The sequence below is a fragment of the Calonectris borealis genome, chromosome Z, assembly GCF_964195595.1.
Source record: "Calonectris borealis chromosome Z, bCalBor7.hap1.2, whole genome shotgun sequence".
In the NCBI taxonomy this organism is placed as follows: Eukaryota; Metazoa; Chordata; class Aves; order Procellariiformes; family Procellariidae; genus Calonectris; species Calonectris borealis.
Window position 1 is genome coordinate 41296517 of NC_134352.1, and position 22093 is coordinate 41318609.

A 22093-nucleotide genomic window follows, 5' to 3' on the forward strand; every position below is an offset into this window, starting at 1 on the left:
AATATATCTATTAAAGTTTGGGGACTTGATGTAGACTGTGTTCATCCCATTGCACTGCATGATAAAATACATTAGTCTCCTGTACTGCTTCAGCTTTCAATTTATTGGGGAGTTTTTAAAATGTCACTTGTTCCAAAGAAGTAAAATTTAAATTCAACACCATTAAGCATTTTGCTGTGGAGAACAAAGTGTTTTGTTAATCATGGTCTCTGTGTATCTTCTTCATTTCAAACACCCATTTTAACACTGCTATCCTCTTCCTAGTTCCAGCAGCTGAGCCCATAGAATACGCTCAGTTTCCTTTCTACCTCAACGGATTGCGTGAAACTTCTGACTTTGTGGAGGCTATCGAGAAAGTGAGAGCTATCTGTAGTAACTACAGCAGCCTGGGGATTGCCAGCTACCCAAACGGTTACCCATTTCTGTTTTGGGAGCAGTACATTGGGCTTCGTCACTGGCTCCTCTTATCCATTAGCGTGGTTTTGGCTTGCACGTTTCTGGTGTGTGCCCTCTTCCTCCTAAACCCCTGGACGGCTGGGATCATTGTAAGTTTATTGTAAGGGTCTTTGTTGAAGTCAAATTCCTTTCAGCATAGCTCTTGCTGTAGTCGGGAAGGTTTTGTTTATGTCTGGGCCTCTGGTGGAGTATGTATATTGCATCATTCATTATATATTTATTCAACTTGAGGGGGTAGGGTTCATGCTAAAGGTACAAACCTTAATAACCTTAATCCTTTGGCCACCTTTTTTGCAGCTTTAAATGTTTCTTAGAAAGGTACATAAACTTTTGCCCTTGCTCAGATGCACGCTAACATGAGAAATAAAGACACAGAGGAAAACCAAGAGCTTTATTAAAGTTATTTCTAATTATTTATTCCTTCTCCCCTTTTATCAGACATAGTTGTTTTTCAAGGCAGTTGCTTGTGACTAACTTGCCCGTGAATTTTCCCACTGATTTCTGAATGCAGTCTTTCTGGAAAAACTGAAATGGTTAGGTTGTACGGTACAGACTGTAGAAAGAGTGTAACTGAGCTATCGAGGAGAAAAAGCCGTAAAATTATAAACTGAAGAGAATACTCCTCCATGCTTCCTGCAAGGCACCATAAGCCTCTCAATAAACATTCAAGTTAAATTGAATGATGATGTTCCTATGTTTAAATTCCATAAACTATCGTATGGTTTATAAAATGCCAGAAGTAGAAAAGCGTAAAACAGTTACTAGTTTCTGTAATGTACGTTTATACGACAGGTATGCTAAAAGGTAAATGTTTAGTCTAGAATATTTTTCATAGCACTTAATCAAGCAATTTATGTTATTACTCTTGATTCATTAGCTTATAAAATCATTTATTGTAGTGCATACTTTTTTCCCTTGGAAAAGGCGTTTATTTTGAGAGTCCACCATTGCTTTTATAAGTATGTCTATCTTTTTTTCCTGCTTGGCTTTAGCAACTTTTAAAGTTGATTCTACAGATTTCCTCCCCTCCCTTTCCCTCAGTTTTTTTTACAAGGTAGATGAAAGAAAAATAGAAGCTTTCGTTAGATTTAACTGTTCACTTTGTCCGTGTCAATCCCTCCAAGTATCTTAAAAGCTCAGAGCCCCTCTGTAACCAGAGACTCATCAGCTGATTATGGCATTCACTTTCTTCTAGGTTTTAAACCTACTCAAAAGTCATCCTCACTTGTATTTGCAGTTCTACAAAAAAAATTCCAATACAGGTAGTTGAAAGTTACTTTTTCTGGAAGAATTGTCCAAGAAACAGGTGAAAAAGAGAAAATGTATGTTTTGGGGGTTATCCATGATAAGGAAGAATAAATTGTTTTTCAGATCACTGATAAATTGTAACCAATACAAAACTGATGCTTGGTCCGTTAACTGGTTCTTAGGAGTATAATTTAAACCGGCTCTTCAGCAAGTCATTGCCGTTGAGCACAACAAAACAAAAAAAAGCAGCTTGTCTTTGGGAATATAGGATGGCTTTGAGGAATATGTTTTATAGTCACCATGTTGTTTTGAAATATCTTTCTCTTCATTTGTCTGAAGTTATTAACAGCTGTTTGAAATCACCTAGGTGGTGGTGCTGGCTTTGATGACTGTGGAGCTGTTTGGCATGATGGGTCTAATTGGAATAAAGCTGAGTGCAGTGCCTGTGGTTATCCTGATTGCTTCTGTTGGCATTGGTGTGGAATTCACTGTTCACGTTGCTTTGGTACGTAAAATCAGGAAGCATTTTCAAAATATTTTAAAATAAAACAGTGGCAATGTAAGGATCACAAATCCTTACTTAGTCTCCTAAGTCGGTGACTTCAGATTCAGATTCTCAGAAGGAAATTGATCACAAACAGTTTCGTGTGCCATTCGGTTTGTCTCGATAGAGCGGAGTTGATCCTGATGAAGTAGTTCCTAACTATTGAGTCAGTCTCCCAGGAGATAAAAGGGGATACATGACGTGTGGTATCTAGTTGTCTGAGTGATGCAAATATACAGGCAAAGCACAGCTCTTAAAGCACTTTACTTCAGTCCAGACAATCCTGATCCTTCTCTGCAGCCTCACTGTTGTTGCCTCAGTGCTGTGTAGCTGTTTGTTCCCTCTTGCATGTAGATTCTGCATCTTGTGGAAGAGAAGCCTTTAAAGGAGATTTTCAAAATCACATATAGTGTAATTTGATCTCTCTGGACCACTGAAATTTGAAGGTGTTTAGATTCATTTTCCACTTGAAAAATCTGCACGTTCTTTTCAGAATCCATCAGCTATTAATAGTGGGCACACAGAGTCTGTAGAAAAATAGTTTTCCGATGTGATGAGGAGGAGCAGAGAGGGAAAAAAGTACATTTCATATATAGATTTTCAACATTTTCAAGGTTAAGTGTCCAAATCTAGAGTGCACCTACTCACGTAGCTTAGTCAGCCTGATGTGCAACAATGCATAGAACCAACAGTTGGCTTGCAAGGGGGCAGTTTTGGGTGTTAAGATACGCAAAACTCATCTTGCTTTATTTGGTGACAAAGAACAGAGGAAAGGGCTATTTTTCTGTGTTCACATTTGACAATGTCAGCGCTGATCTTTCCAACATTTTGCACACTCAGCGTAAGTCATTTTCCTATAAGGCTATTCTAATCGAGAGAGAGGGAGAGAGATATTCTAATATATATATTTTTTTTTTCTAATCGATATATATAAAATGTAATTTCAGGGAGGAGATGGTTGTAGCAATCCAAAAAGAAGTGAAGGGAAGCTGGCCTGTTAAACCCAAGGAGGACTCGTAGACTGCTAAGAGGATCTGGTGACAGTCAAAAAGAGAGAACTAACGGGGATCTGAGCACACTAGAGATGGCCAAATACTGGGAACATGTTGTAGATGATGTACGGAGTTGGGGAACGTGAAGTGTTGGGATGGGAAGAATAATTTTAAGAAAAATTGTAGGGGAAGTAGTGTAAGGTTAAAGAGGAGCAACTGGATCCCTGAAGTGGTGACATCTTTTTTCCTCTACTGTTATGAATAGTTAGGCTTTGGAGGTAAACCTGCTTGCTAGGACTTGCAGTAGTTTGGGAAGTGTCAGAAACTAATGGTGTACAAGAGGAAGAAAGAAAGGACAGTTTATTAGAATTGAAGATTTAAAACAGGAATACACTTATTTGTTTCTAAATGGGAAGAAACTAATCTAATTTACGGGACTTTCTACAGATAGATAGATAGATATAAAAGTAAAAGTCACCTGTGGCTGAAGGTAAAATGCCAAGCAAACTGAAAATTGCATTTTTTCACATTGACTCTGGAGTCAAAAACTTTCAAATGTAGGCTTTAAATAAAAGAATGCGTAGTAGACCTCACATGATAGCAGCAGTACTGACCTTCACAGAACTTCCTGCATATAAACGGTCAAACCAGTGTGGCATAAACAAAAAAGGCAATGCTGGAACTGTTGATACAGAACTTAACTGAACTTGTTTAAGAGTAATTCATAATCCACTCGTGGCTCAATTCTCTGCTATTGCTTGTGAATTGTGACCTCATTTTTTTAATTCTGCAAGTAAATTCTGAATCGATAGTAGACTTTTGTATCATGCATCCTTTTAATTACACACATACATATGTTTATATAACTTGTTAATATGTTTGTGGATCAGATCCCATAGCTCCCATTCATGTGAACTGTCTCACTGACAGCTGCCTTTACCCTGAAGGGGATTCTTTATCCATTTATACATATGGGAATGTAAAATGTCCTGAATACATTACTTTTCCGTAGAGAACTTTTAATCCAATACTGAAGATTAATAATACGTGGTTTGGCTACCTACGGAAGTGAGGGTTGGGAATCTCACTCGACATGTACCCATTTTTGGTCTGCTTGTCCCACCAAATAACTTTTTAATGTATTGACTGATTTCCCCCCAGATTTGTCAGATAACTGAAAATAAGCCGCTAGAGTAGAGAGACTTGAATTCCAGCACCAAGAGGAAGATAGCTGCTTGAGCTCATCTCTTAACAGGAAGTAGAGAATTTGCCGAAGAGAGAGCCCTTATAAATCACAGGAAGAAGATCAACCAGGTTCTTGTCTTCTTAAACCATTAAGTCACACACAGAGAAGACAAATCCGTAAGAAACAACAGCATTTGAGTGTTCTTGATACAGCTTGTTCACAAAGGAGTTGGAGGGAGAAAGACATTTCACTAGTCATACTGGTGCTCAGGCACCACTGTGTTCAGCGCTGTTCCTAGGGCAATTTTATACGTATACGCCAGCTAGCTTTGAAGCAGTGAAGTTGCAAAAACATGTATTTTGAGTGAAATAGAAGTATTAAAAAGAAAAAGAAGAAAAGCAGCACATAATTTAGTAGTGTTACTTCATACCAGTCCTGTTGAGTATGCTGACAACTTTCCATCAGTTGGGTGCTTACCGTGTGTAACATCTGATAGTCTGGAGCCTCGGACCAGTGAGAAGAAATGCGCCGTGCCAGTGGACACTTCTGTGTAAAGGGACGGAGGACCTGATGTGCTAATGAACGCTGCTGGGGGTGTCGCCGTGTACCTGAACTGAAGCTACCCGTCCTTGGTCTGTGGCAAGTGCGTGGGAAAGCTTGCATCGGTATTGGCTGTTTTTACAGCACGCTTCCCGTGGAAGCCGTGGCCTCACGAGAGTGAGAGGAGTAGCCCTGCAATTTTGACACCTGAAGTGCTTTCACCATGAAATGAATTCTTCGCAGGTGGAAGTAAGCAAAGCTGGAGACAAAAGCCTACTGATGCAAGCAGGCACTGTTTCCAAAATTATTACAATAGTCTGACTCTGTAATCAGTGCTTACTCTGGTCGTGTGACCTCAGCAGCAGCTATGTGGTATGACTGCAGAATCAGGCCTTCTCTTCAAGGTTAGCCCGCTATAGAGATGCTTTCATAAACTGTAGTTTGAAGTAATTAACTGGTGAAAAACTCTGCACGCTATGAGAGAGGCTGTTTGAAAGGTTGTGTGCATCTGTCTAATGAAATGGATTTCATTGTTTTACAGGCATTTTTAACTGCCATAGGAGACAGGAACCATAGGGCTGTCCTTGCATTGGAACACATGTTTGCGCCAGTGCTGGATGGGGCCGTGTCCACTCTGCTTGGAGTGTTAATGCTCGCAGGATCTGAGTTCGATTTTATTGTCAGGTAAAGCATTTGTGTGTGTCTTAACTTTCTTTTTAAAATAAAGATAAGTATGCTTTTAATTTTCAGTCACTTCAGCGTATCTGTCATTTTATTACTATGCATGGTGTGTCAAGCATGCTTACGTCATGGTCCTGCTTTCCCTCTGTTTTATTAACTCCTTGTTACATGCTAGACGCGTAGTGTTTCCACCGCTGGTATTAAAATCTGTTCCAGGAAAATCTGACCCAGCATGAAAGAACACAAAAATGGCCCTCTTTAGCAAAGTTCGCTAGTTCTGGGTTTGAGTCAGTTCAAAGCATCTAGTATTGTCCAGTATTAGCTAGGTTTGACCTTTATAACCTTTAGGTCCTCCAGACTTCTTGTATGCACAACAATTTGCGTGCAAAGGACACGGGAACCTACAAACATGCTGCAACTGTGCTGCAAGTGACTCTCTCCGGGCCTTCTCCTTCTATCGTTATGTGAGGTTTACAGCGATGTATAACAGGGAGAGGAAAAAAAACCCTGTTTGGGAGCTGGGGAACCATAAGTATGAACACAGAACTTCATATTAAAATTTTGTAAAGCAAAGCCTGAAGGCCCTTCTGTTAAGAACTACAGGCAGACTGTTTCTTGTGAATTTAATTAAGAATGTGAATTCGTCAAGTATGAGAGGAAAGCAAGTTTTTCGTTGAGGGGAATTTGAGAAGTGCAGTGAAACGGATCCTATTCTATTCCAAACAACCTGTGGAGCTCTGCAAAATGGCTAATCTTAGAAGTAACACAGGTTCTTTGTGGCAAACTACAGCAAGAAAAAAAAAAATCCAAGCCCTAAAATGGAACTGAGGTAGAACTGGGCCAAATAAAAATGCTCTGAAAGATGACTTAACTACTTAGACATAAGCTGGATAGATGACTAGACTTAGCTGACATCCGTTTGACAAGAAGAACAACAAAATGTCAGAGGCAGGAACTGAGAGAGTGGCTGCTAAATCTCATCAAGATTTTTTGTTTATGTATGTAAGAGATTTGAAGAAGGCAGGCAGCTTGCAGTTAGACCTCGTGAAACCTACATGAAGATTATTACTACACAGATCCTGCATGTCGTGAAATAAAATTTGTATTTTTTTCCCAAGTCAGTATTTTTTACTTTATTTTATTGGTGTTGAAGAAATAAGGTAGAATTATTCTTTTAGGACCTGATCTTGTAACGGTTGGAATACTTTGACATATAAGTTACTTATAGATTTAACCTAAATTTACAGGGGTACATTTGGTGTGCTGCTTTTCTACTTAACAGATGAGATTTTGGCAAGCATATTTTTGTGTCATAGCGAATGGAATATTATAGCAGCCCTTCACACCAAATTTGGGTTGGATGTTCCCTTCCCTCAGTTTATAAAATGAGCCTTTCAACTTTTCAACTTACGTTATTTTACTTTTTTTGGCCATCAGTTTCTCATTTTCTAGCACAATCTGACTTTAGTTTGCCTTGTTTAAAAAATAAAATAAAATAAACTATGGGAGCTTGAGCATTGTTATAGTGGGTGAAGAAGATCCCAAACTTCCGGAAAGCGATAGATTAGTCCAGCAATGTGGAAGATTAAGTAAATTAACAGACATTGTATACACCAAGTGGTCAGAGCTATAATCCTCCTGTTTATCCTAGCATTAGATGGATGAGATGCAAATGTTTTTAATGCCTGTTGTTGATCTCTGTCCCAGTGTAAAGTTCTGGTGGTTTATGTTAGTAGAGGAGATTGGGTTGCTGATTTTTGCTAATGCAGATCAGAAATTCCCAAATGTTTACAATAGTACATTATTTGTAGTTTTACAGGAGTCTGATATATTTGATCAGATGTGGAAACAGGGAGGCAGTAAAGTTTGTTGCCAGCTAGACAATGTAATCAGCAGGCCCATTAGTAGCAAACTTGCCCTCCGTTCTTCTCCTTTGCCTTCTCCTCCAGGAATTTACTAAGACTGAGTCCTTGAAATCATTAGTTACAACGCAGCCTTAAGTTTAGTCTGAGCCCCAGCTGTGCCGAATACCAACTAGCAAGGCTTTCCTTTTACTGACAGGTTTACCTTGGTATTCATGAAGGATCCCAGACCTTAGCCCTCAGTGGTGGGAAAGGACAACCACTTGTGCACTTTCCTCTTCTTCCATAGTACTTCAGCCTTTATGTTTGAATTGGCTGACGCAAAACAAGAGTATTCAGAGATGCTAAATTGTTCAACAAAAGATTAGTCTGCAATGCAGCTCTGCCATTGTGGAGTGCTCTTACTCAGTACAATGCTGAAGCTTACTATAGAATGGGCAGCATTTTCTTTGCAGAAAGCGGATTCCTGTGTTGTAAAAAGGTTGCAATTTGAGCTATTTGGTAAAACTGGAACTCACAGAATTCTAGGCGGAAAGTTGTGATTAACGAACAGCAAGGGAAACCCTTACCTGATACACTGGAGATTTAATTAGAGATTCTGCTGTAAGATGCAGAAGCGTTTCACAGTGGATTAGCTGCTGGGAGAAGAGGGCTTCTTTTCCTTCTGGGCTAAATTGTTTAAATTCTACACCCTTCACTTCATTTGTTTGCTTCTGCTGGGTTTTCACTAATGGGGGCCCCTTTTCATTGTATTTGTGCTTTCAGTCCATTCAGCTATTCACTGCACATTCCATATTTTTGTGTTTGTGTAACACATTCATAAATAACATTATATGCTTCCAGATTCTGGGAAATTAACAAATGTAATTTTTTTCTTTCCTTTATCAACTAACACTTTGTGTTGTGGAATGTAGCTTCTCTAAGTCAAAAGGTAAAAACCCCTATATCTATATATGGAAAGTGATATAATTATTTAGTACGACATTACTCATATTTTAGATTTAGTTTAGTATATGTATTATTTTAACATATTTAGGGGTAGTTTGTAATCCCTTATTTCTAACAATATTTGTGGCTATTCTCTCCCCAAACCCCCTTAAACCCTGCTTCAGGTATTTCTTTGCTGTTTTGGCAATCTTAACCATTCTGGGAGTTCTCAATGGATTGGTGCTGCTTCCTGTTCTTCTTTCATTCTTTGGACCATACCCTGAGGTCAGTAAAATTAATGGTGAACAGAAGAAATAATACTATCTCTGCACCCCTGCCCCCCCCAGGCCACTCCCCTTTTTTAGAAACTTTTTATTTTTTAAATTCTCTTGGACTTTTTTTAGTTTTTAAGTTTCTTGCTCTCGGGTTTTTTTAAATCTTTATTAAATGTGCTGCTTGCTATTTAGTTAATATTCTTCTACTTACATTTTTAAAGTTTTTTTTAATAAGTATTGTTTTAGAGCCTGCAATCAGCAAACCTGATACAAGTGTAGGATTATTTATATTTTTAAAAGGATAATGTGATACGCAAACTAGTCTGTAATATAAGGATTTCCCCCAATATTTTGCAAAAGACAGTTCATTTTGTACACATACCTTCTTCTTCTTTCCTACCTCACTGTCTCTGTTGCTTTCCTCAAAATATTTAACTGAGCAGACCACCAGGAAGGCCTGTGTGGACCAACATACACCAGTGGTGGTCCACAGACCACACCTTGATAACCATGTCTGGTCTGCCAGAAGGTCCCCCCTGTCCAGTCGCCCCTCCCTGCTCTTGGCTCAAGCAACGTTTTTGATGGGTGGAAGGCTTCACTTAGATGTTGATGACTTTACAGCATAAAACCCAAGTCCAGCAAAAAGGATTCATAGATACCAAATTTGTATTTGGTTGTTGATTATTCATTCCTACTCTATAGTTAACACAATTACTGTGTTACATAGGGCTGTCTTTATCACGTGTTAGTAGAATCAGTGTGCTATGCTTCACGTGTCTATATATATATATGTATGTGTGTGTACAAGAATGAAACACAGGGTATGTATACAGCACTAATAATATTTCAGAAGTATTTTTTTTTAGTATTAGTAAAATAGTTTTGATAACAGTGTGTAATCACTTTTATTCCTAACAGTATATATGACCTGTCCCTTACTCAAGAAATATATACACGCCTATGTTATTACCACAGGTGTTGCTATTATGTGTGTATCCATCTCTCTTTGCAAATAGACACTGAACCATATTATACATACACATTTGAGGTGATTTTATGAAATCACTGTTAATGTATGCTGAAGGGGGAGGGAACTCCACATACTATTTTTGTAAGTGCAAGTGCATGCATGCACACACATACGTGCACTTCCTGAGACAATGATACCCAGCAGAATCTCTGTTATCCTGTTTACGTACATATCCACAGATGGACATCATGTCTCTCTTTCTTTCATTAATTTTTTAAGTTCAGTATAAATGTTCATCAGAAAACTGGTGCTGAGGTTCTTGTGGCATGGGAGGGTGTATGTGGCAGAAGAACATTTGTGTCAAGCACGAATGATTAAAAGGGTAATACTCATTGAATGTTACTGAATGCATTGTCATTATCAGGTTTCTCCAGCCAATGGACGAAACAGATTGCCCACACCATCTCCTGAGCCGCCCCCCAGCATCGTGAGGTTTGCACTGCCACCCGGACAAACAAATAATGGGTCAGATTCCTCTGATTCGGAGTACAGCTCTCAAACCACAGTGTCGGGCATCAGTGAAGAGCTTCATCAGTATGAGGCCACCCAAGGCCCTGGGGCACCAGTCCATCAAGTAATAGTGGAAGCCACTGAGAATCCTGTCTTTGCGAGATCCACTGTAAGTAGCTCGCATATTGACTGGCAGGAGGGCAAGAAGAGTGTTTGGGTTTTTTTAATTTAAATCTCTTTATTTTTGTGGAAAGCTCTTTCATATTTCTGGCTGATTATGCTTTGTGACTTTGTGCCAAAACTTGTAAGCAGAGAGTGAAGGGTTTCTTCATGCTCTCCTTTAGAATCAAGTTGGCGGTAAAATAATGGTCTGAAAGCAGAGGTCTCTGGCATGTGTAATTGCTGTTACATCATATTGGCACCAGCCACAAGAGAGAGCTCTCAGTCTGTTTGATGTCTGTTCTCAGAGAGAGAACGGGGAGAGATTAAAAGATCCAGACCTCTTCCACACAACTCCTTGTGGATCCCCATCTCATATACCTCTCTCTGACAGTACGTTTTGGTGAGAAAGATTGATAGGGCCAGAAGAAAACAGTTTCAGGGTTGTACCAAACCTAGGGCCTGTTGCATCTTGCTACTGGATTGGCATAACTGCGATTTCAAAGGAAAGTGAAAAAGCTCTGTCTCCTACCCCTGCTGATGCTGCATGCTGAGCTGCAATGCGGATCTGTTTTTGTTCAGCAGAGGCCTAGAAATAGGTACAAGCACAGCCACATTTGAAGTTGGTCACGGTTTATTGACTGATGTGGCCGCTGCGCTTCACGCTTTTTACAGAAATCAGAAAACAGATTCCTACAGTCTATACAAACTACCCTACTAACATCCTGTGTAGGTACCCTGCATGGGACAGAGCCTTTTCTAAATGCCTGCAATTCTGCTTGTTGAACAAGTTAAGACCAAGTGCTTGTCACCCATCCCTTTGAAAAGATGGACCAGTATGTAGGAAGCTTACAATAATGTTTTCAGCTGTCATCCTGTGTTTTTCTGAAGGTATGCTTTCCAGGTTTTAATAAGTTCAGACAAAAACTATCTGGAAAAATCAACAATTACCAGACTCCAGAACATTAGCTTTGTGGAATTAGAGCCAGGACAGCATTATTATAATTGTTCTCAGCATAAAATACAAGCGAGCGTAGTATTTGTTTGCCTCGTGTTGTCAGAGGCATAACCATGCATCTCTCTTGCAGGTGGTTCAGCCAGAGACAAGGCATCAGTCAAGTCCCAGATTACAGTCGAATCCAGAGCCCGGCACGCAGCAGGCATGGCGTCAGGGCAGACAACCTAAACGGGAAGCGAGGGAAGGGCTGCGACCACCTCCTTACCGCCCTCGCAGGGACGCTTTTGAAATTTCTACTGAAGGGCATTCAGGACCTAGCAATAGGGATCGCTTGGGCCACAGGGCTCGTTCTCATAACATGAGAAGCCCGGCGTTCGGTGCCGTGGGCGCCGCAGGACCAGCGTACTGCCAGCCTATCACTACTGTGACTGCCTCAGCTTCAGTGACTGTTGCTGTCCACCCTGCGGTGCACAGCCACAGCTCTCGGGGAGGGAGCTTTCCGCCCTACGAGGGATACCATGAAGCTGACCATGGGCCATTTGAGGACCCCCATGTGCCTTTTAATGTGCGGTGTGAAAGAAGAAATTCTAAAGTAGAAGTGATAGAATTGCAAGATGTTGAATGTGAGGAAAGGATGCCTGGCAACAGCTCACAGTAAGGTAGGTCCATCTCCTGTAGCTGCACGCTTTGCCTGTGCCAGGCGATGGTGTGATTGAAAGAAAGAGGAAAGATAAAATTTCTCTGAGGTACCTTTCCTTCAGGGAGGTTTACTTATTGATCCCTAATCATCTTCAATCTGCTGACTGTGAATATAGTACATTTTGCACTGGTCAGGTCGGATAAGATAGTACTTTGCAACACTGAGAAGTTACAGTGGATTCCGACATGAACTGCTTCCAAGAGCCTTGCAAAGTGGGTAAGTACATCGTACAATCCCAGCTTACCAGATGAGGAGAATGAAGCAGAGATGTTGTGTAACGTCTTCATAGCTGCGCGACTGCATTTACTGTTGATAGGTCCTGTCTTCCGATCCCTGAATCAGGCACGTTCTAAAACATCATACAGAATGACATGGCCTAGGAGAGCGTAAAATTGCCAGCTGCTAAGAGTTGCCCTCTCTTGAATAAAACTCCGTGAAAGAATTTGAAGTCCGAAGTGAGGACTGAATCCCTCTGGAAGAGGGGCCAAGTGAGCGGTGGGAAGGCCCCACCATGCCTGTTGCACTGCTGCGCAGCGGGTGTCCCCTGCGCTGTGGGGGGCCTTCAGAGACCCACCCAGCGAACTCGCACGCTGGAGGAGTCCTTGGGCCAATCTCTCCCTTGCCGCGGGCAGCTGCAGTGGCTATTGCAGATTTGCGTAGGGTAGAGGTGACCTAGCAGGGCAGTTCGCGTGTCCCTGTGAAACGACAGATACATCCAAGAACTTGTGAGACGATATCTACACCATTGTCTGTCCGTAGGCTGGCGAGAGAAAGTTACAGGAAACAGTGCTGTTTAGAACAGACAGGGTATTTTAGCAGATGTTTGGGGAAGAATAAAGCTGTTCATTTTCTTGAAAATTTTCCATTAATTTTATAGGGAATACTTTGAAGGGGAGAAACCAATTGAGTTTTTACCCTGAAAGCTTTTTGGGGCTTGTGCCTGAAAAACCATTTCTCTATTTTAACTATTTTCACTCCGTTTTTCTTTTTTGGGGGCAAGAGGAAGTGTAAAATAGTTACTTAGCTGTTTTCTTTCTTTGCTTTTCAGAGCTTTTCAGTGACAGACACTAGTTTGACCAGAGCAAGCCATTTTATTTTGGTTGTAGAACTATTTTACATGTACGTACATGTGCACGCGCACACACACGCGCATGGAGTTTTGATGGAAATTTTTTGATGACTCATAATAAAATCGCCTTCTGATTTATAAAACCTCTCTCCAAACATCTCAAAGTGCAAATAGACGTGAATGCTTTTAGCCTTGCAGTCTAGAAATATGGTGAGTAATAGTATCCTCAGAATAAGGAAATACTCGGGCTCAGCTTTTTTAAGCTGAACTGCATGGTAATATGAGATTCCTAACTGTGCGCACTATTCGATGTAGCATAGTTCTCCTTGAAGTGTTCATTCGATTTGACTGAATTAGTTGCAGGTATCTGAAGCTGGAAACTCAGAAATTAAAGCATCCACTTTTTTTTAATGGTCATCGGTATTTCTTTACTGGCAAATTCATGACTGAGATGAAAGCAGAGCCTGCGTTTCCTGACTGCTAACTTTAACCACAAGAATCATGAAATGAGCTTTGGATTAGCTTGATTTGTTTGTTTTTCTTGAACTTTAATGAACATTTGTTTTTCTTCTCTGTTTGTAAAGGGTAATAACTGAAGCAAAGAAGAGGCCAAAGATGGAAAACTGTATTTCCAGAACTGCTTGAAGAGAAGAACTGCTTGAAGTTGTAGAAAAGGACATGCTGCATCAGGACAACAGTTCACTGTTACTGTAACCTATTGTATTATTTTGTTAAATATTTCTTTAAGTATTTAAAAGATGTACACATATGTAATATACAAAAGAACAATGTAAAGTAGTATAATCTGGAGTCATTTGCCTCTGGGCAATAGAATGGGGACAATATTGTGTGCGCTTTGTACTTTTTGTACGTTGATCTCTGTGCCACAACTAAGCTTAATCTAGTTCTAAATTTCAGCATAAGTTGCTGCTGCTTAAATATTGTATAATTTACTTGTATAATTCTATGCAAATATTGCTTATGTAATAGGATTTTTTTTTTAAAAGGTACATGTCTGTTTAAAATATTTTAAATTTGCGTATCACAACCCTGTGGTAGTATGAAACGTTACTGTTAACTTTCAAACACGCTATGCGTGATAATTTTTAAAATAGCAGATATGAAGAAAAGCAAGTTAATCTGGGAGGCTTAAATAGACTTAGCTATGTGCAGGTTTTGTTTTGCTGTGTCTATCCATGTGTGCATCTGGAAGCATGCATGCTTTTTTGTGTATGTTCCTGGTGTGCTGTAGTTTCTCTTTTACTGTATGGTAACAACTTAGTGGGCTTATAAACCCACTGATGCTGATGCGAGTCTGGCTTTCCCTGTTAGCAAGCACTAGTGAAAACTGTGTTGGTGTTTTCCAACATACACCATAGACTGCCATCATCAAAGGCCCAACTAAAATAGAAGAGAAGACGGGGAGTCGAGGCCTGGGGTTGTGGTTCAGTTTCCCACACTGTTAATGACTTGGTTCACATGACTTTGGTCAAGTCACTTAACTGCCCCATGCCTCAGCTTCTCGTTCTGTAAAATGGGTATAATTACACTTACCTACCTCCCAGGAATGTTGTGAGGCTTAATTACTGTTCGTGTAGTGCTTTGGTTTTTTTGGTTTGGTTTTTTTTTTTTTTGAAAAAGGTGCCAGGTAAGTGCAAACACTATAACCATTATTTTTTGACTTCCAAAGGTGCTGGATATTGAGAGGTGCTGGTGGTTATAGAAATTCAATGAGCGTATGCCTTATTTTGATACTGATACTGTTAACTATGGGTGGCATTAGAAGCTGGATAATTGAGTTGTTTGATGGTGAGCCACGGCTCAGCTGTGTCCTTACAGCATTGAAAGCAGTATCTTTGGTCACCTTATTTTCATGGCAGGAAGGAAGTTAATAGTAAGTGATAAAAATCAAATGGAAGGATAGAAAAAAAATCTATTTTCACTTTTCAGATATAAATGGCTTTCTCATGGGTCCAGGACTATAATGACACGTAAGGCCTGGGCTGTTTTTTCCTCTATTGTTTGTGTTTTCCCATGCTGCATTGGCACTTTTAATTAAAACAGCTAAACTGGGATCTCTTTGTGAAACTAATTTAGCTTTTTGTATTATTATTTTTAAACTAAAGGGGATTGCTGCAGGTGAAGGGTCTGAAAAAACACTACAATCCGTGTTCCAGTTGGAAACAAACCCTGAGAATGGAGAACCGTAATTTAAAATAATAGAACAAAAGTTTTCATTATCTCTGTCTTCCTCTTTCTTCACCTTTTTTCTGCCCTTCTCCAGGCAGTTTTTTTAGAGCAGGTAGATGTTCAGTTGTGTATTCAGAGCCAAACAAACACAACCAATACTCAGTTTCTAAACACAGCAGTGGTGGGGCTTTTCTTTAAGTACGATGCCTGAACAGCAGTGGCCAATTCTTTGATGGGAAAGTGTTTTTCTCCAGTGGCTTCAGGGAGTCTATCTTTGCCTACAGACCTTGCCAGCATAACGAATGGGGATAATTAGAATGCACAAATTTCCATGCCTTTTTTGCTCACTTGAAAACACTTTGATATGAGGCACTTGTTTACAGATCTCCAATGTGAACGCTCGAAGAGCAGGTGGCGAGAGCCTGGTGTCATTCCCGTGATACATAAGCTACTGTTTCAATGCACACTAAGGGTTAATGTCGCAACTGCCTACTGGTCCAGTTCACTGTCTAACATGAAAACTCTTCATGACAAAAAGACGAGGGGCCCCAATTTAGCACTAGCAGCATAGTGACCTCAGATCATACACACTCTGCAACAAAACTGTATGATACTAATTGGAAGCTACCTTCAACCGCCAAGCGTGTGCGCTCCCATGTCAGAGGTCGGCAGGGCTCCCACTGACACCGCCGCTGCGGCGGGCTGCCTCGCTCCCTCCTCTTCCTCGGGAGGGAAGGGGGCCAGGGCGAGCCGCGGTGTCTCCCACCTGCCCCTGCCCGAGTCCTCCTGCGTGCTTGTGTGTGGGTGAGCTGTCTGCTGCTTCGTGCGCAATGTAGGCCTTCTTCTCCGATAGTCACATTGGCAAGGGGAGAACTCAGTGGCTGGCAACATTTATTTTGTGTTGGTTTTGTTTTTTAACTTTTTTAATCATGGGTGATATTTATATTTTTGTATCATAAGAATGTTTTCTTACAGTATTTGTCATGCCAGTTTATAACAAACAAGATGCAGGGATTTTATTTCTATTGGAAACACTATTACAGCTATGTTTTTACTGTTTAATGGATTTTTATTTGTATAGAGTGCTTACTAATGTTAAATAGGAAAGAGTATATAACATTTACATTAAGGACTCGTCGTAGCTTTTAGCGTAAGGAGTTAAAAGGAAAAAAATATTCAAACTGGGTCTCATTGCCTGCCTCTTTTGGTAGGAGTGGGTTTGTGTCATTTCAATTACAAAGATAAAATTATGCCATATAATTTATTTATATGAAAATTTATTTTTGTAGTGTACATAGTAGTCATCAAGTCCTTTGACAGAAGTATATTTTTAAAGAGTTTATATGTAATGATGATACCATTATGTTTTGGAACACTGCTGAGATAACGATTACGGTGCACACTTTTCCTTGTAACCCCCCTGGCAGAAAAGAAAGTGTTTAACAGTGTTAAGAGAGAAAGAGAGTGTGAATATACATACAATTCTGAACTGTGTTTTAGTTACCATTTGTGATCTAGTGTGGTTCTCCTTTTAAACTTTGAATGGAAATTGTACAAACTCTCTGAATATTAATGTTCAAACACTGATAGAAATTCTAACATGAATAAAAAATATTATAACTTATTGGTTACGGATTTGGTTGTTTGTAGAATGCTTCTTTATGTACTACTGGTCAGCTGTGCAGGTGCAACCATGCAATCATTCTGATTTGGAGCATGAATTTGGGATGTTTCAGTATTCAGGATGTTTGGGAGATTCAGATTTGCCCATTTCGGAGCAGGAGCCAATTCTAAAATTCTGTCTAAATTGTAACACACTGGTGCTTGTCTGTTGATTCTGTTGCCCTTGTTATGTCTCGGGCAATAGGCTTAGGACCGGATTATGCCTTTCATTCTCACTCTGAACATTTTGAACCCTTGGGTAAAGCAGTTTATGTACACGTTATTTCTGCTTAGAAGTGGCCATCTCTGTGGCTGCTCCCTAAATTGGACCAGAGAAATAGCCTGCTTTTCCCACTTCGTGGAACAAAAAATAAATAAATGTGGAGTTCTGAAAACAGCAGTGCTCCATAAGATGGGAGACTCTTGACAAAACTCCTTCAGGGAAGTGTGCTAGTGACTGCAAGCCAGGGTGCCAGTCCCGTGCTCCGTGCACGCACTGCTTGGGAAGGAGGAGAGGCTACCGCGGGCAGCAGGGTGAAGGCTGTTAAGTGGCAACATCTGCCTGAAGTCACTTGCGTCAGAAACCTCAGTGTGGTTTGTCCTGTGCGAACATACTCTGCTGAGCATCCACCAAAGTGCCACACAGCCAGCAATCCTTTACTTTATCCTGTAACCCTTAGGTGATTTTTTCATGAGCCTTCTAACTTTCTAAACAAAAAGCCCAAACACATCTTCAGATAATTTATAATTCAGCCTCTACTTTTCATGGTCTGAGGAAATACAAATACAACTTTTTATTTTACGTTTTCTGGAAGTTTAACCGGAAAAGAGAAAAATAGAGTTAAAGAACTTGAACTGCAAGACTCCTACACATGTTTTTTTGCTACTCAAAATACTCTCCTTCAGATCCTCAGGACTAGCCAGGCTGAATCAGGCTGCAGATTCGGCCTCGGTGGGTTACAGCCCGTGGGAATAGTGGCCACTGAACTCTTCCATTAGCTCAACTCACTGACTTTGCCTTTTGTGTCCCAGCCATTCATGGGAGCGGCTCCATTCACAGGACTGGAAACCATATGAATAAATCAATACATTCTGCCAGTCAGTACACAGGGTTTTTCTTTAAAAATTCCATTTTGCATCAACGATAGCTATTTACCTTGCATTACTTCTCATGTTTGGATTTCTTATAAATGGCTCTTCTTGCTGTCAGTCTTATTAACCCCAGGTAAGACCTTAATCAGATTTTTGTCAGAGATTCGCCATATTTATTCAGGCCTTAAGTAAACATGTGGCCAAATTTTTGTTGGCATAATACATGTATTTAACAGCTTCAGGAATGCTGCATGCTGCTAAACTGAGCAGCACTGATGTATGAACAGGTGTTTCATTTTTGTTAACTTTCACTCCCAATGAGCATCTGAGACACCGACTGTTTATATCTGAAAACTACCGTTGCCAAATTGTAATTACTTTTAATGGCTGCTGCAAGTAATGAGAACAATTACTACTTCCCTACTCCATTTAATCATTCTTGTCCTTTTTGTTGCAGACATGTTGAACTTTACTGCTAGAACAGGATGCGTGCCAGGAAACTGCACTACCTAGCCTGAGTGGCTTAAAAAAATACATGCCCAGTTTAACTTTACATGGTTAATTGCAGCTAATTAAACACAAAAATGAAGCAGTACTGCTGCTTTGACAAAAAAAGTAACATATATCCTGGCATATTTGGTACTGCAGAAACCATTCTGCCTCCGTGGATACTACACAAGCAAAGGAAATCTGCCTCAGATTTTTAGTTGTCTGCAGTGGCATCCAGGCCACTTACCACCCTACAGTAGCTTTTCTCAGGAGCATTTCCACCCTCATTTTAACAGCTGTAACTGCACGTGTCAGTAATGTTTCTGCTGACACGGCAGCTATTCCTGCTTGCCACTGATGTAGGGTAAGGCTGCAATGGAGAAAATTCTGTCTGCCTTGGGTTTGTGAACATGCTGCTGTAACTCAAGGTTACAGCCTCAAGGAGCACCGAACACAAGGCAGCATGCATTTTAATTTGTTTTGCTAATCAGAGCATCTTCCCAGGCCCTTCTCCAGGCTTAACTTGAGCTGCTAGTTCGGAGCTGCTGGATCTTTTGAGTCAGCTAACTTGAATTAGGACCTCACGTTCACACGGTGGAGATACATTTCTGCACAACAGAGCACAAAACCCCGTGGCTTTTCTGCCTGGTCTTTCCATCCCTTGAGCTCAAACCTTCACAGTGGGGCTGACTTTGCAGGTCCCCAGCTGCCTGCAGACACCACAGCCTTGTGAAACCTGCTGGGGAGTGAGGCCGTGAGCCAGGGCCGCCGGGAAGGGGGAGGGTTGGAAGCTGGAGGTTGGAAACTGCTTCCCAGGCAAGGGAGGGCTCTGCCTCGGTTGAAGAGGAAGGGCTGGGAAGCAGGGGCCAGCCGTCATTCACGGGTGAGTGAATGAGGTGGGTTTCCCCATCTGTTGAGGGGGAAGACCACTTGAGTGTTTGTAAAGTGATTTATGGCAGAAGTGAGAGGCCCTGGGTGCTCTGGAAGAGGGAGAGCTCCACCATCTGATTTAGGAGACCCAAAATGGTATTGCAAATGTATTTCAAAGCCTGGGTAAGACTGATTTTTCTGTTCCAGGTTGTGTCCAGTTCAGCAGCCCTGGAGATTTTGTTCTGAAGTTTACGTTGAGGAATAGACTTGTAGGGAGGAATGTCTGGCTAGCCTTTTGAAATAGAGGGGAAGGGAAAGGAATTAAACAAGAATTGTTTGGTAACTAGAAAGGACTCCAAGGAAGAGTAGCATTATGCTTCTTTTTTCCAGCTTTTGTTACTTTGACGAAGGGAAATCTTTCCTCTTTCTTTCCCTTGTGACAGATGTTGTGTCTTGCCCACAAGACAAGAGGTTGCACCTCTCTGGGCTGCCAGATCTTGGCAGGGCTTTTAAGTGGGGAGCTTACTTTAGCAGAGCCTGTCACCACAGAGTGCTGCTCCTGCACTGAGGTGGCTTTATATGGAAAGTATAGGTGACTCTGTAAGTCACCAAACACGGGTGACAACTGACCATTGAGATGCCTAGATTTAAACTAATAATCTTGAGGTTAGAATGCCAATTTACCCTTTCCTAGTTACCAAACATATAACCCAGCTGTAATTACAGTTTACCTCTCTGAGCCAAACGGGTTATTTCTTCTCATTAAACAAGGGACCAGATATTTTATTAGTTGTTAAGACTAATAATGGTAAAAGATTTGAGTACCTTATTTCACTAGAATAACTGGGGTAAATAGGAAACTCGCAACTTTCACCCCAAATAACTAGCATTTGCTGTAAGAGAATTCAAACCCTCTTTCACTTTATTGCTTCCCTATTATGCAATCATTTTAAGCATTTATTTTAAGTTAAGAGCATTTACTTTGGTAGCCAATATAATATGCTTCTGTACCATTTTGCAACATTTTAGAAGACTAACAGGTTCAACTTTAAATGGTTGTAAAGACTAAGGGAGGATGTTATTGTACAGCACCACACACCCTAGTGTAGCACTTATGCAAGTTGTCAGATGATGTCTAAAAGACAGCTAAAACTTTTCATGTTGGAGTTAGTAGTATAGGGCTTTCTACCTGGCAAAAGGGCAGGGTGAGGCTCTTTTTGTTCACCTTTATCTTTGCAAAATTTGCAAAAAATTGTCAACAACGTTCTTGTGAAACTAAATGAATGGAACAGAAGTATCCATGACATGAGCTCTGTGAATGCCATGCATTTATAGTTTCATTCCATCTGGCCCATATTGAATCAAGTGAGGAAACAGAACTATAAATTAAGATGAGTTAGCCCCTAAGAAGATCTGCGTATGAATATAACTAATTATTAAGCATATAACTGGTGAAAATACTAACCAATACATAAGCTGTGGTGTCCAACTCCTCTGTTGAAGTTACTTAGCATTGCTCCATTTAGTTAATTTAACTTTTCACTCTGCATCTCTATGCTGTTGTCAGGCATTTCATCATAATTTTGAGGAAAAGTGTACGTATGGGGGCAAAAAGTGCTTTTAAGCAATTGTCTGTGAAAGCTTTAATCTCATTCATAAATAGGTTTCCCAATTAATTAGACAGTACATGGATTTAAACCAATTCCAATGGATGTTCTCTAATGCAATAGACTGTAATGCTCCAAAGTAACCGTTACAGTCCATCAAATCAGTAGCCCATGAACTAACGAGGATTTACACATTAGTTGGTTATGGTTCCTTAGGAACCCCACAATTTAAGAAGGATGTGAAGGTACTCGAGTGCACCCAGAGGAAGGCAACAAAGCTGGTGGAAGGGCTGGAAGGCATGTCCTGTGAGGAGCGGCTGAGGACTTTGGGCTTCTCTAGTTTGGAGAAAGGGAGGCTGAGGGGCGACCTCATTGCTCTCTGCAGCTTCCTGAGGAGGGGAAGTGGAGAGGGAGGTGCCGATCTCTTCTCCCTGGGATCCAGCCACAGGACGCATGGGAATAGTTCAAAGCTGCATCAGGGGAGGTTCGGACTTGGGATTAGGGATCCTTTTTTACTGAGAGGGTGGTCAGACACTGCAACAGGCTTCCTTGAGAGGTGGTTGATGCCCTGTGCCTGTCAGTGTTTAAGAGGCATTTGGACAATGCCCTTAATAACATGCCTTAACTTTTGGTCAGCCCTGAATTGGTCAGGCAGTTGGACTAGATGATCCTTGTAGGTCCCCTCCAAAGGAAATACTCTGTTCTGTTCTGTTCTGTTCTATTCCATTCTATTCTCTTCTATTCAGAACATTTAAACATTTTGTTATTGAAATAAGCATACACGGAACAAGGAAATCCCTGCCAAATCTGATGGGAATAAGTCATGAGTCAGCAACGGTGTTTAAGAGCCTTGAGCAAATATTGCTTTTAAATTGTCTTTGGTGGGATTACTCATAGGTGAATCTACATTTGTATTAATCTTTGCATGGTTTGGTCCACAGAGTGTACACTGAAAAGTGTGATCCTGGTTATGCTAGTCATATCCTTCCTTTTAATCAACAGTATGTTGGGCACAGTGAGTCATCCCCATGGAGGTGTCCCTCTGCTGTCATTGACAACAAAAGGTACACGGATTTCTGACTGTAGAGAATCAAGTCAAAAAAATC

General features: G+C 40.7%; 1 protein-coding gene across 9 annotated transcripts in view; it reads left to right on the forward strand.

Annotated features, from left to right (window-relative positions):
• Positions 1 to 16902, forward strand: part of PTCH1 (patched 1) — a 68191-nt gene extending 51289 nt beyond the window's left edge. For 8 of the 9 annotated variants that reach the window (XM_075137243.1, XM_075137244.1, XM_075137245.1 and 5 more), the window contains 7 exons: positions 265 to 545; positions 2072 to 2209; positions 5508 to 5650; positions 8622 to 8721; positions 10106 to 10360; positions 11439 to 11967; positions 13662 to 16902. In XM_075137243.1, coding sequence (XP_074993344.1) covers positions 265 to 545; positions 2072 to 2209; positions 5508 to 5650; positions 8622 to 8721; positions 10106 to 10360; positions 11439 to 11966 — 1445 coding nt within the window. In that variant the 3' untranslated portion in view covers position 11967; positions 13662 to 16902. Of the gene's footprint in view, positions 1 to 264; positions 546 to 2071; positions 2210 to 5507; positions 5651 to 8621; positions 8722 to 10105; positions 10361 to 11438; positions 11968 to 13661 lie in introns of those variants that run through there. The other variant, XR_012670959.1, reaches the window with a different exon arrangement.
• The last annotated feature ends 5191 nt before the right edge of the window (positions 16903 to 22093 follow it).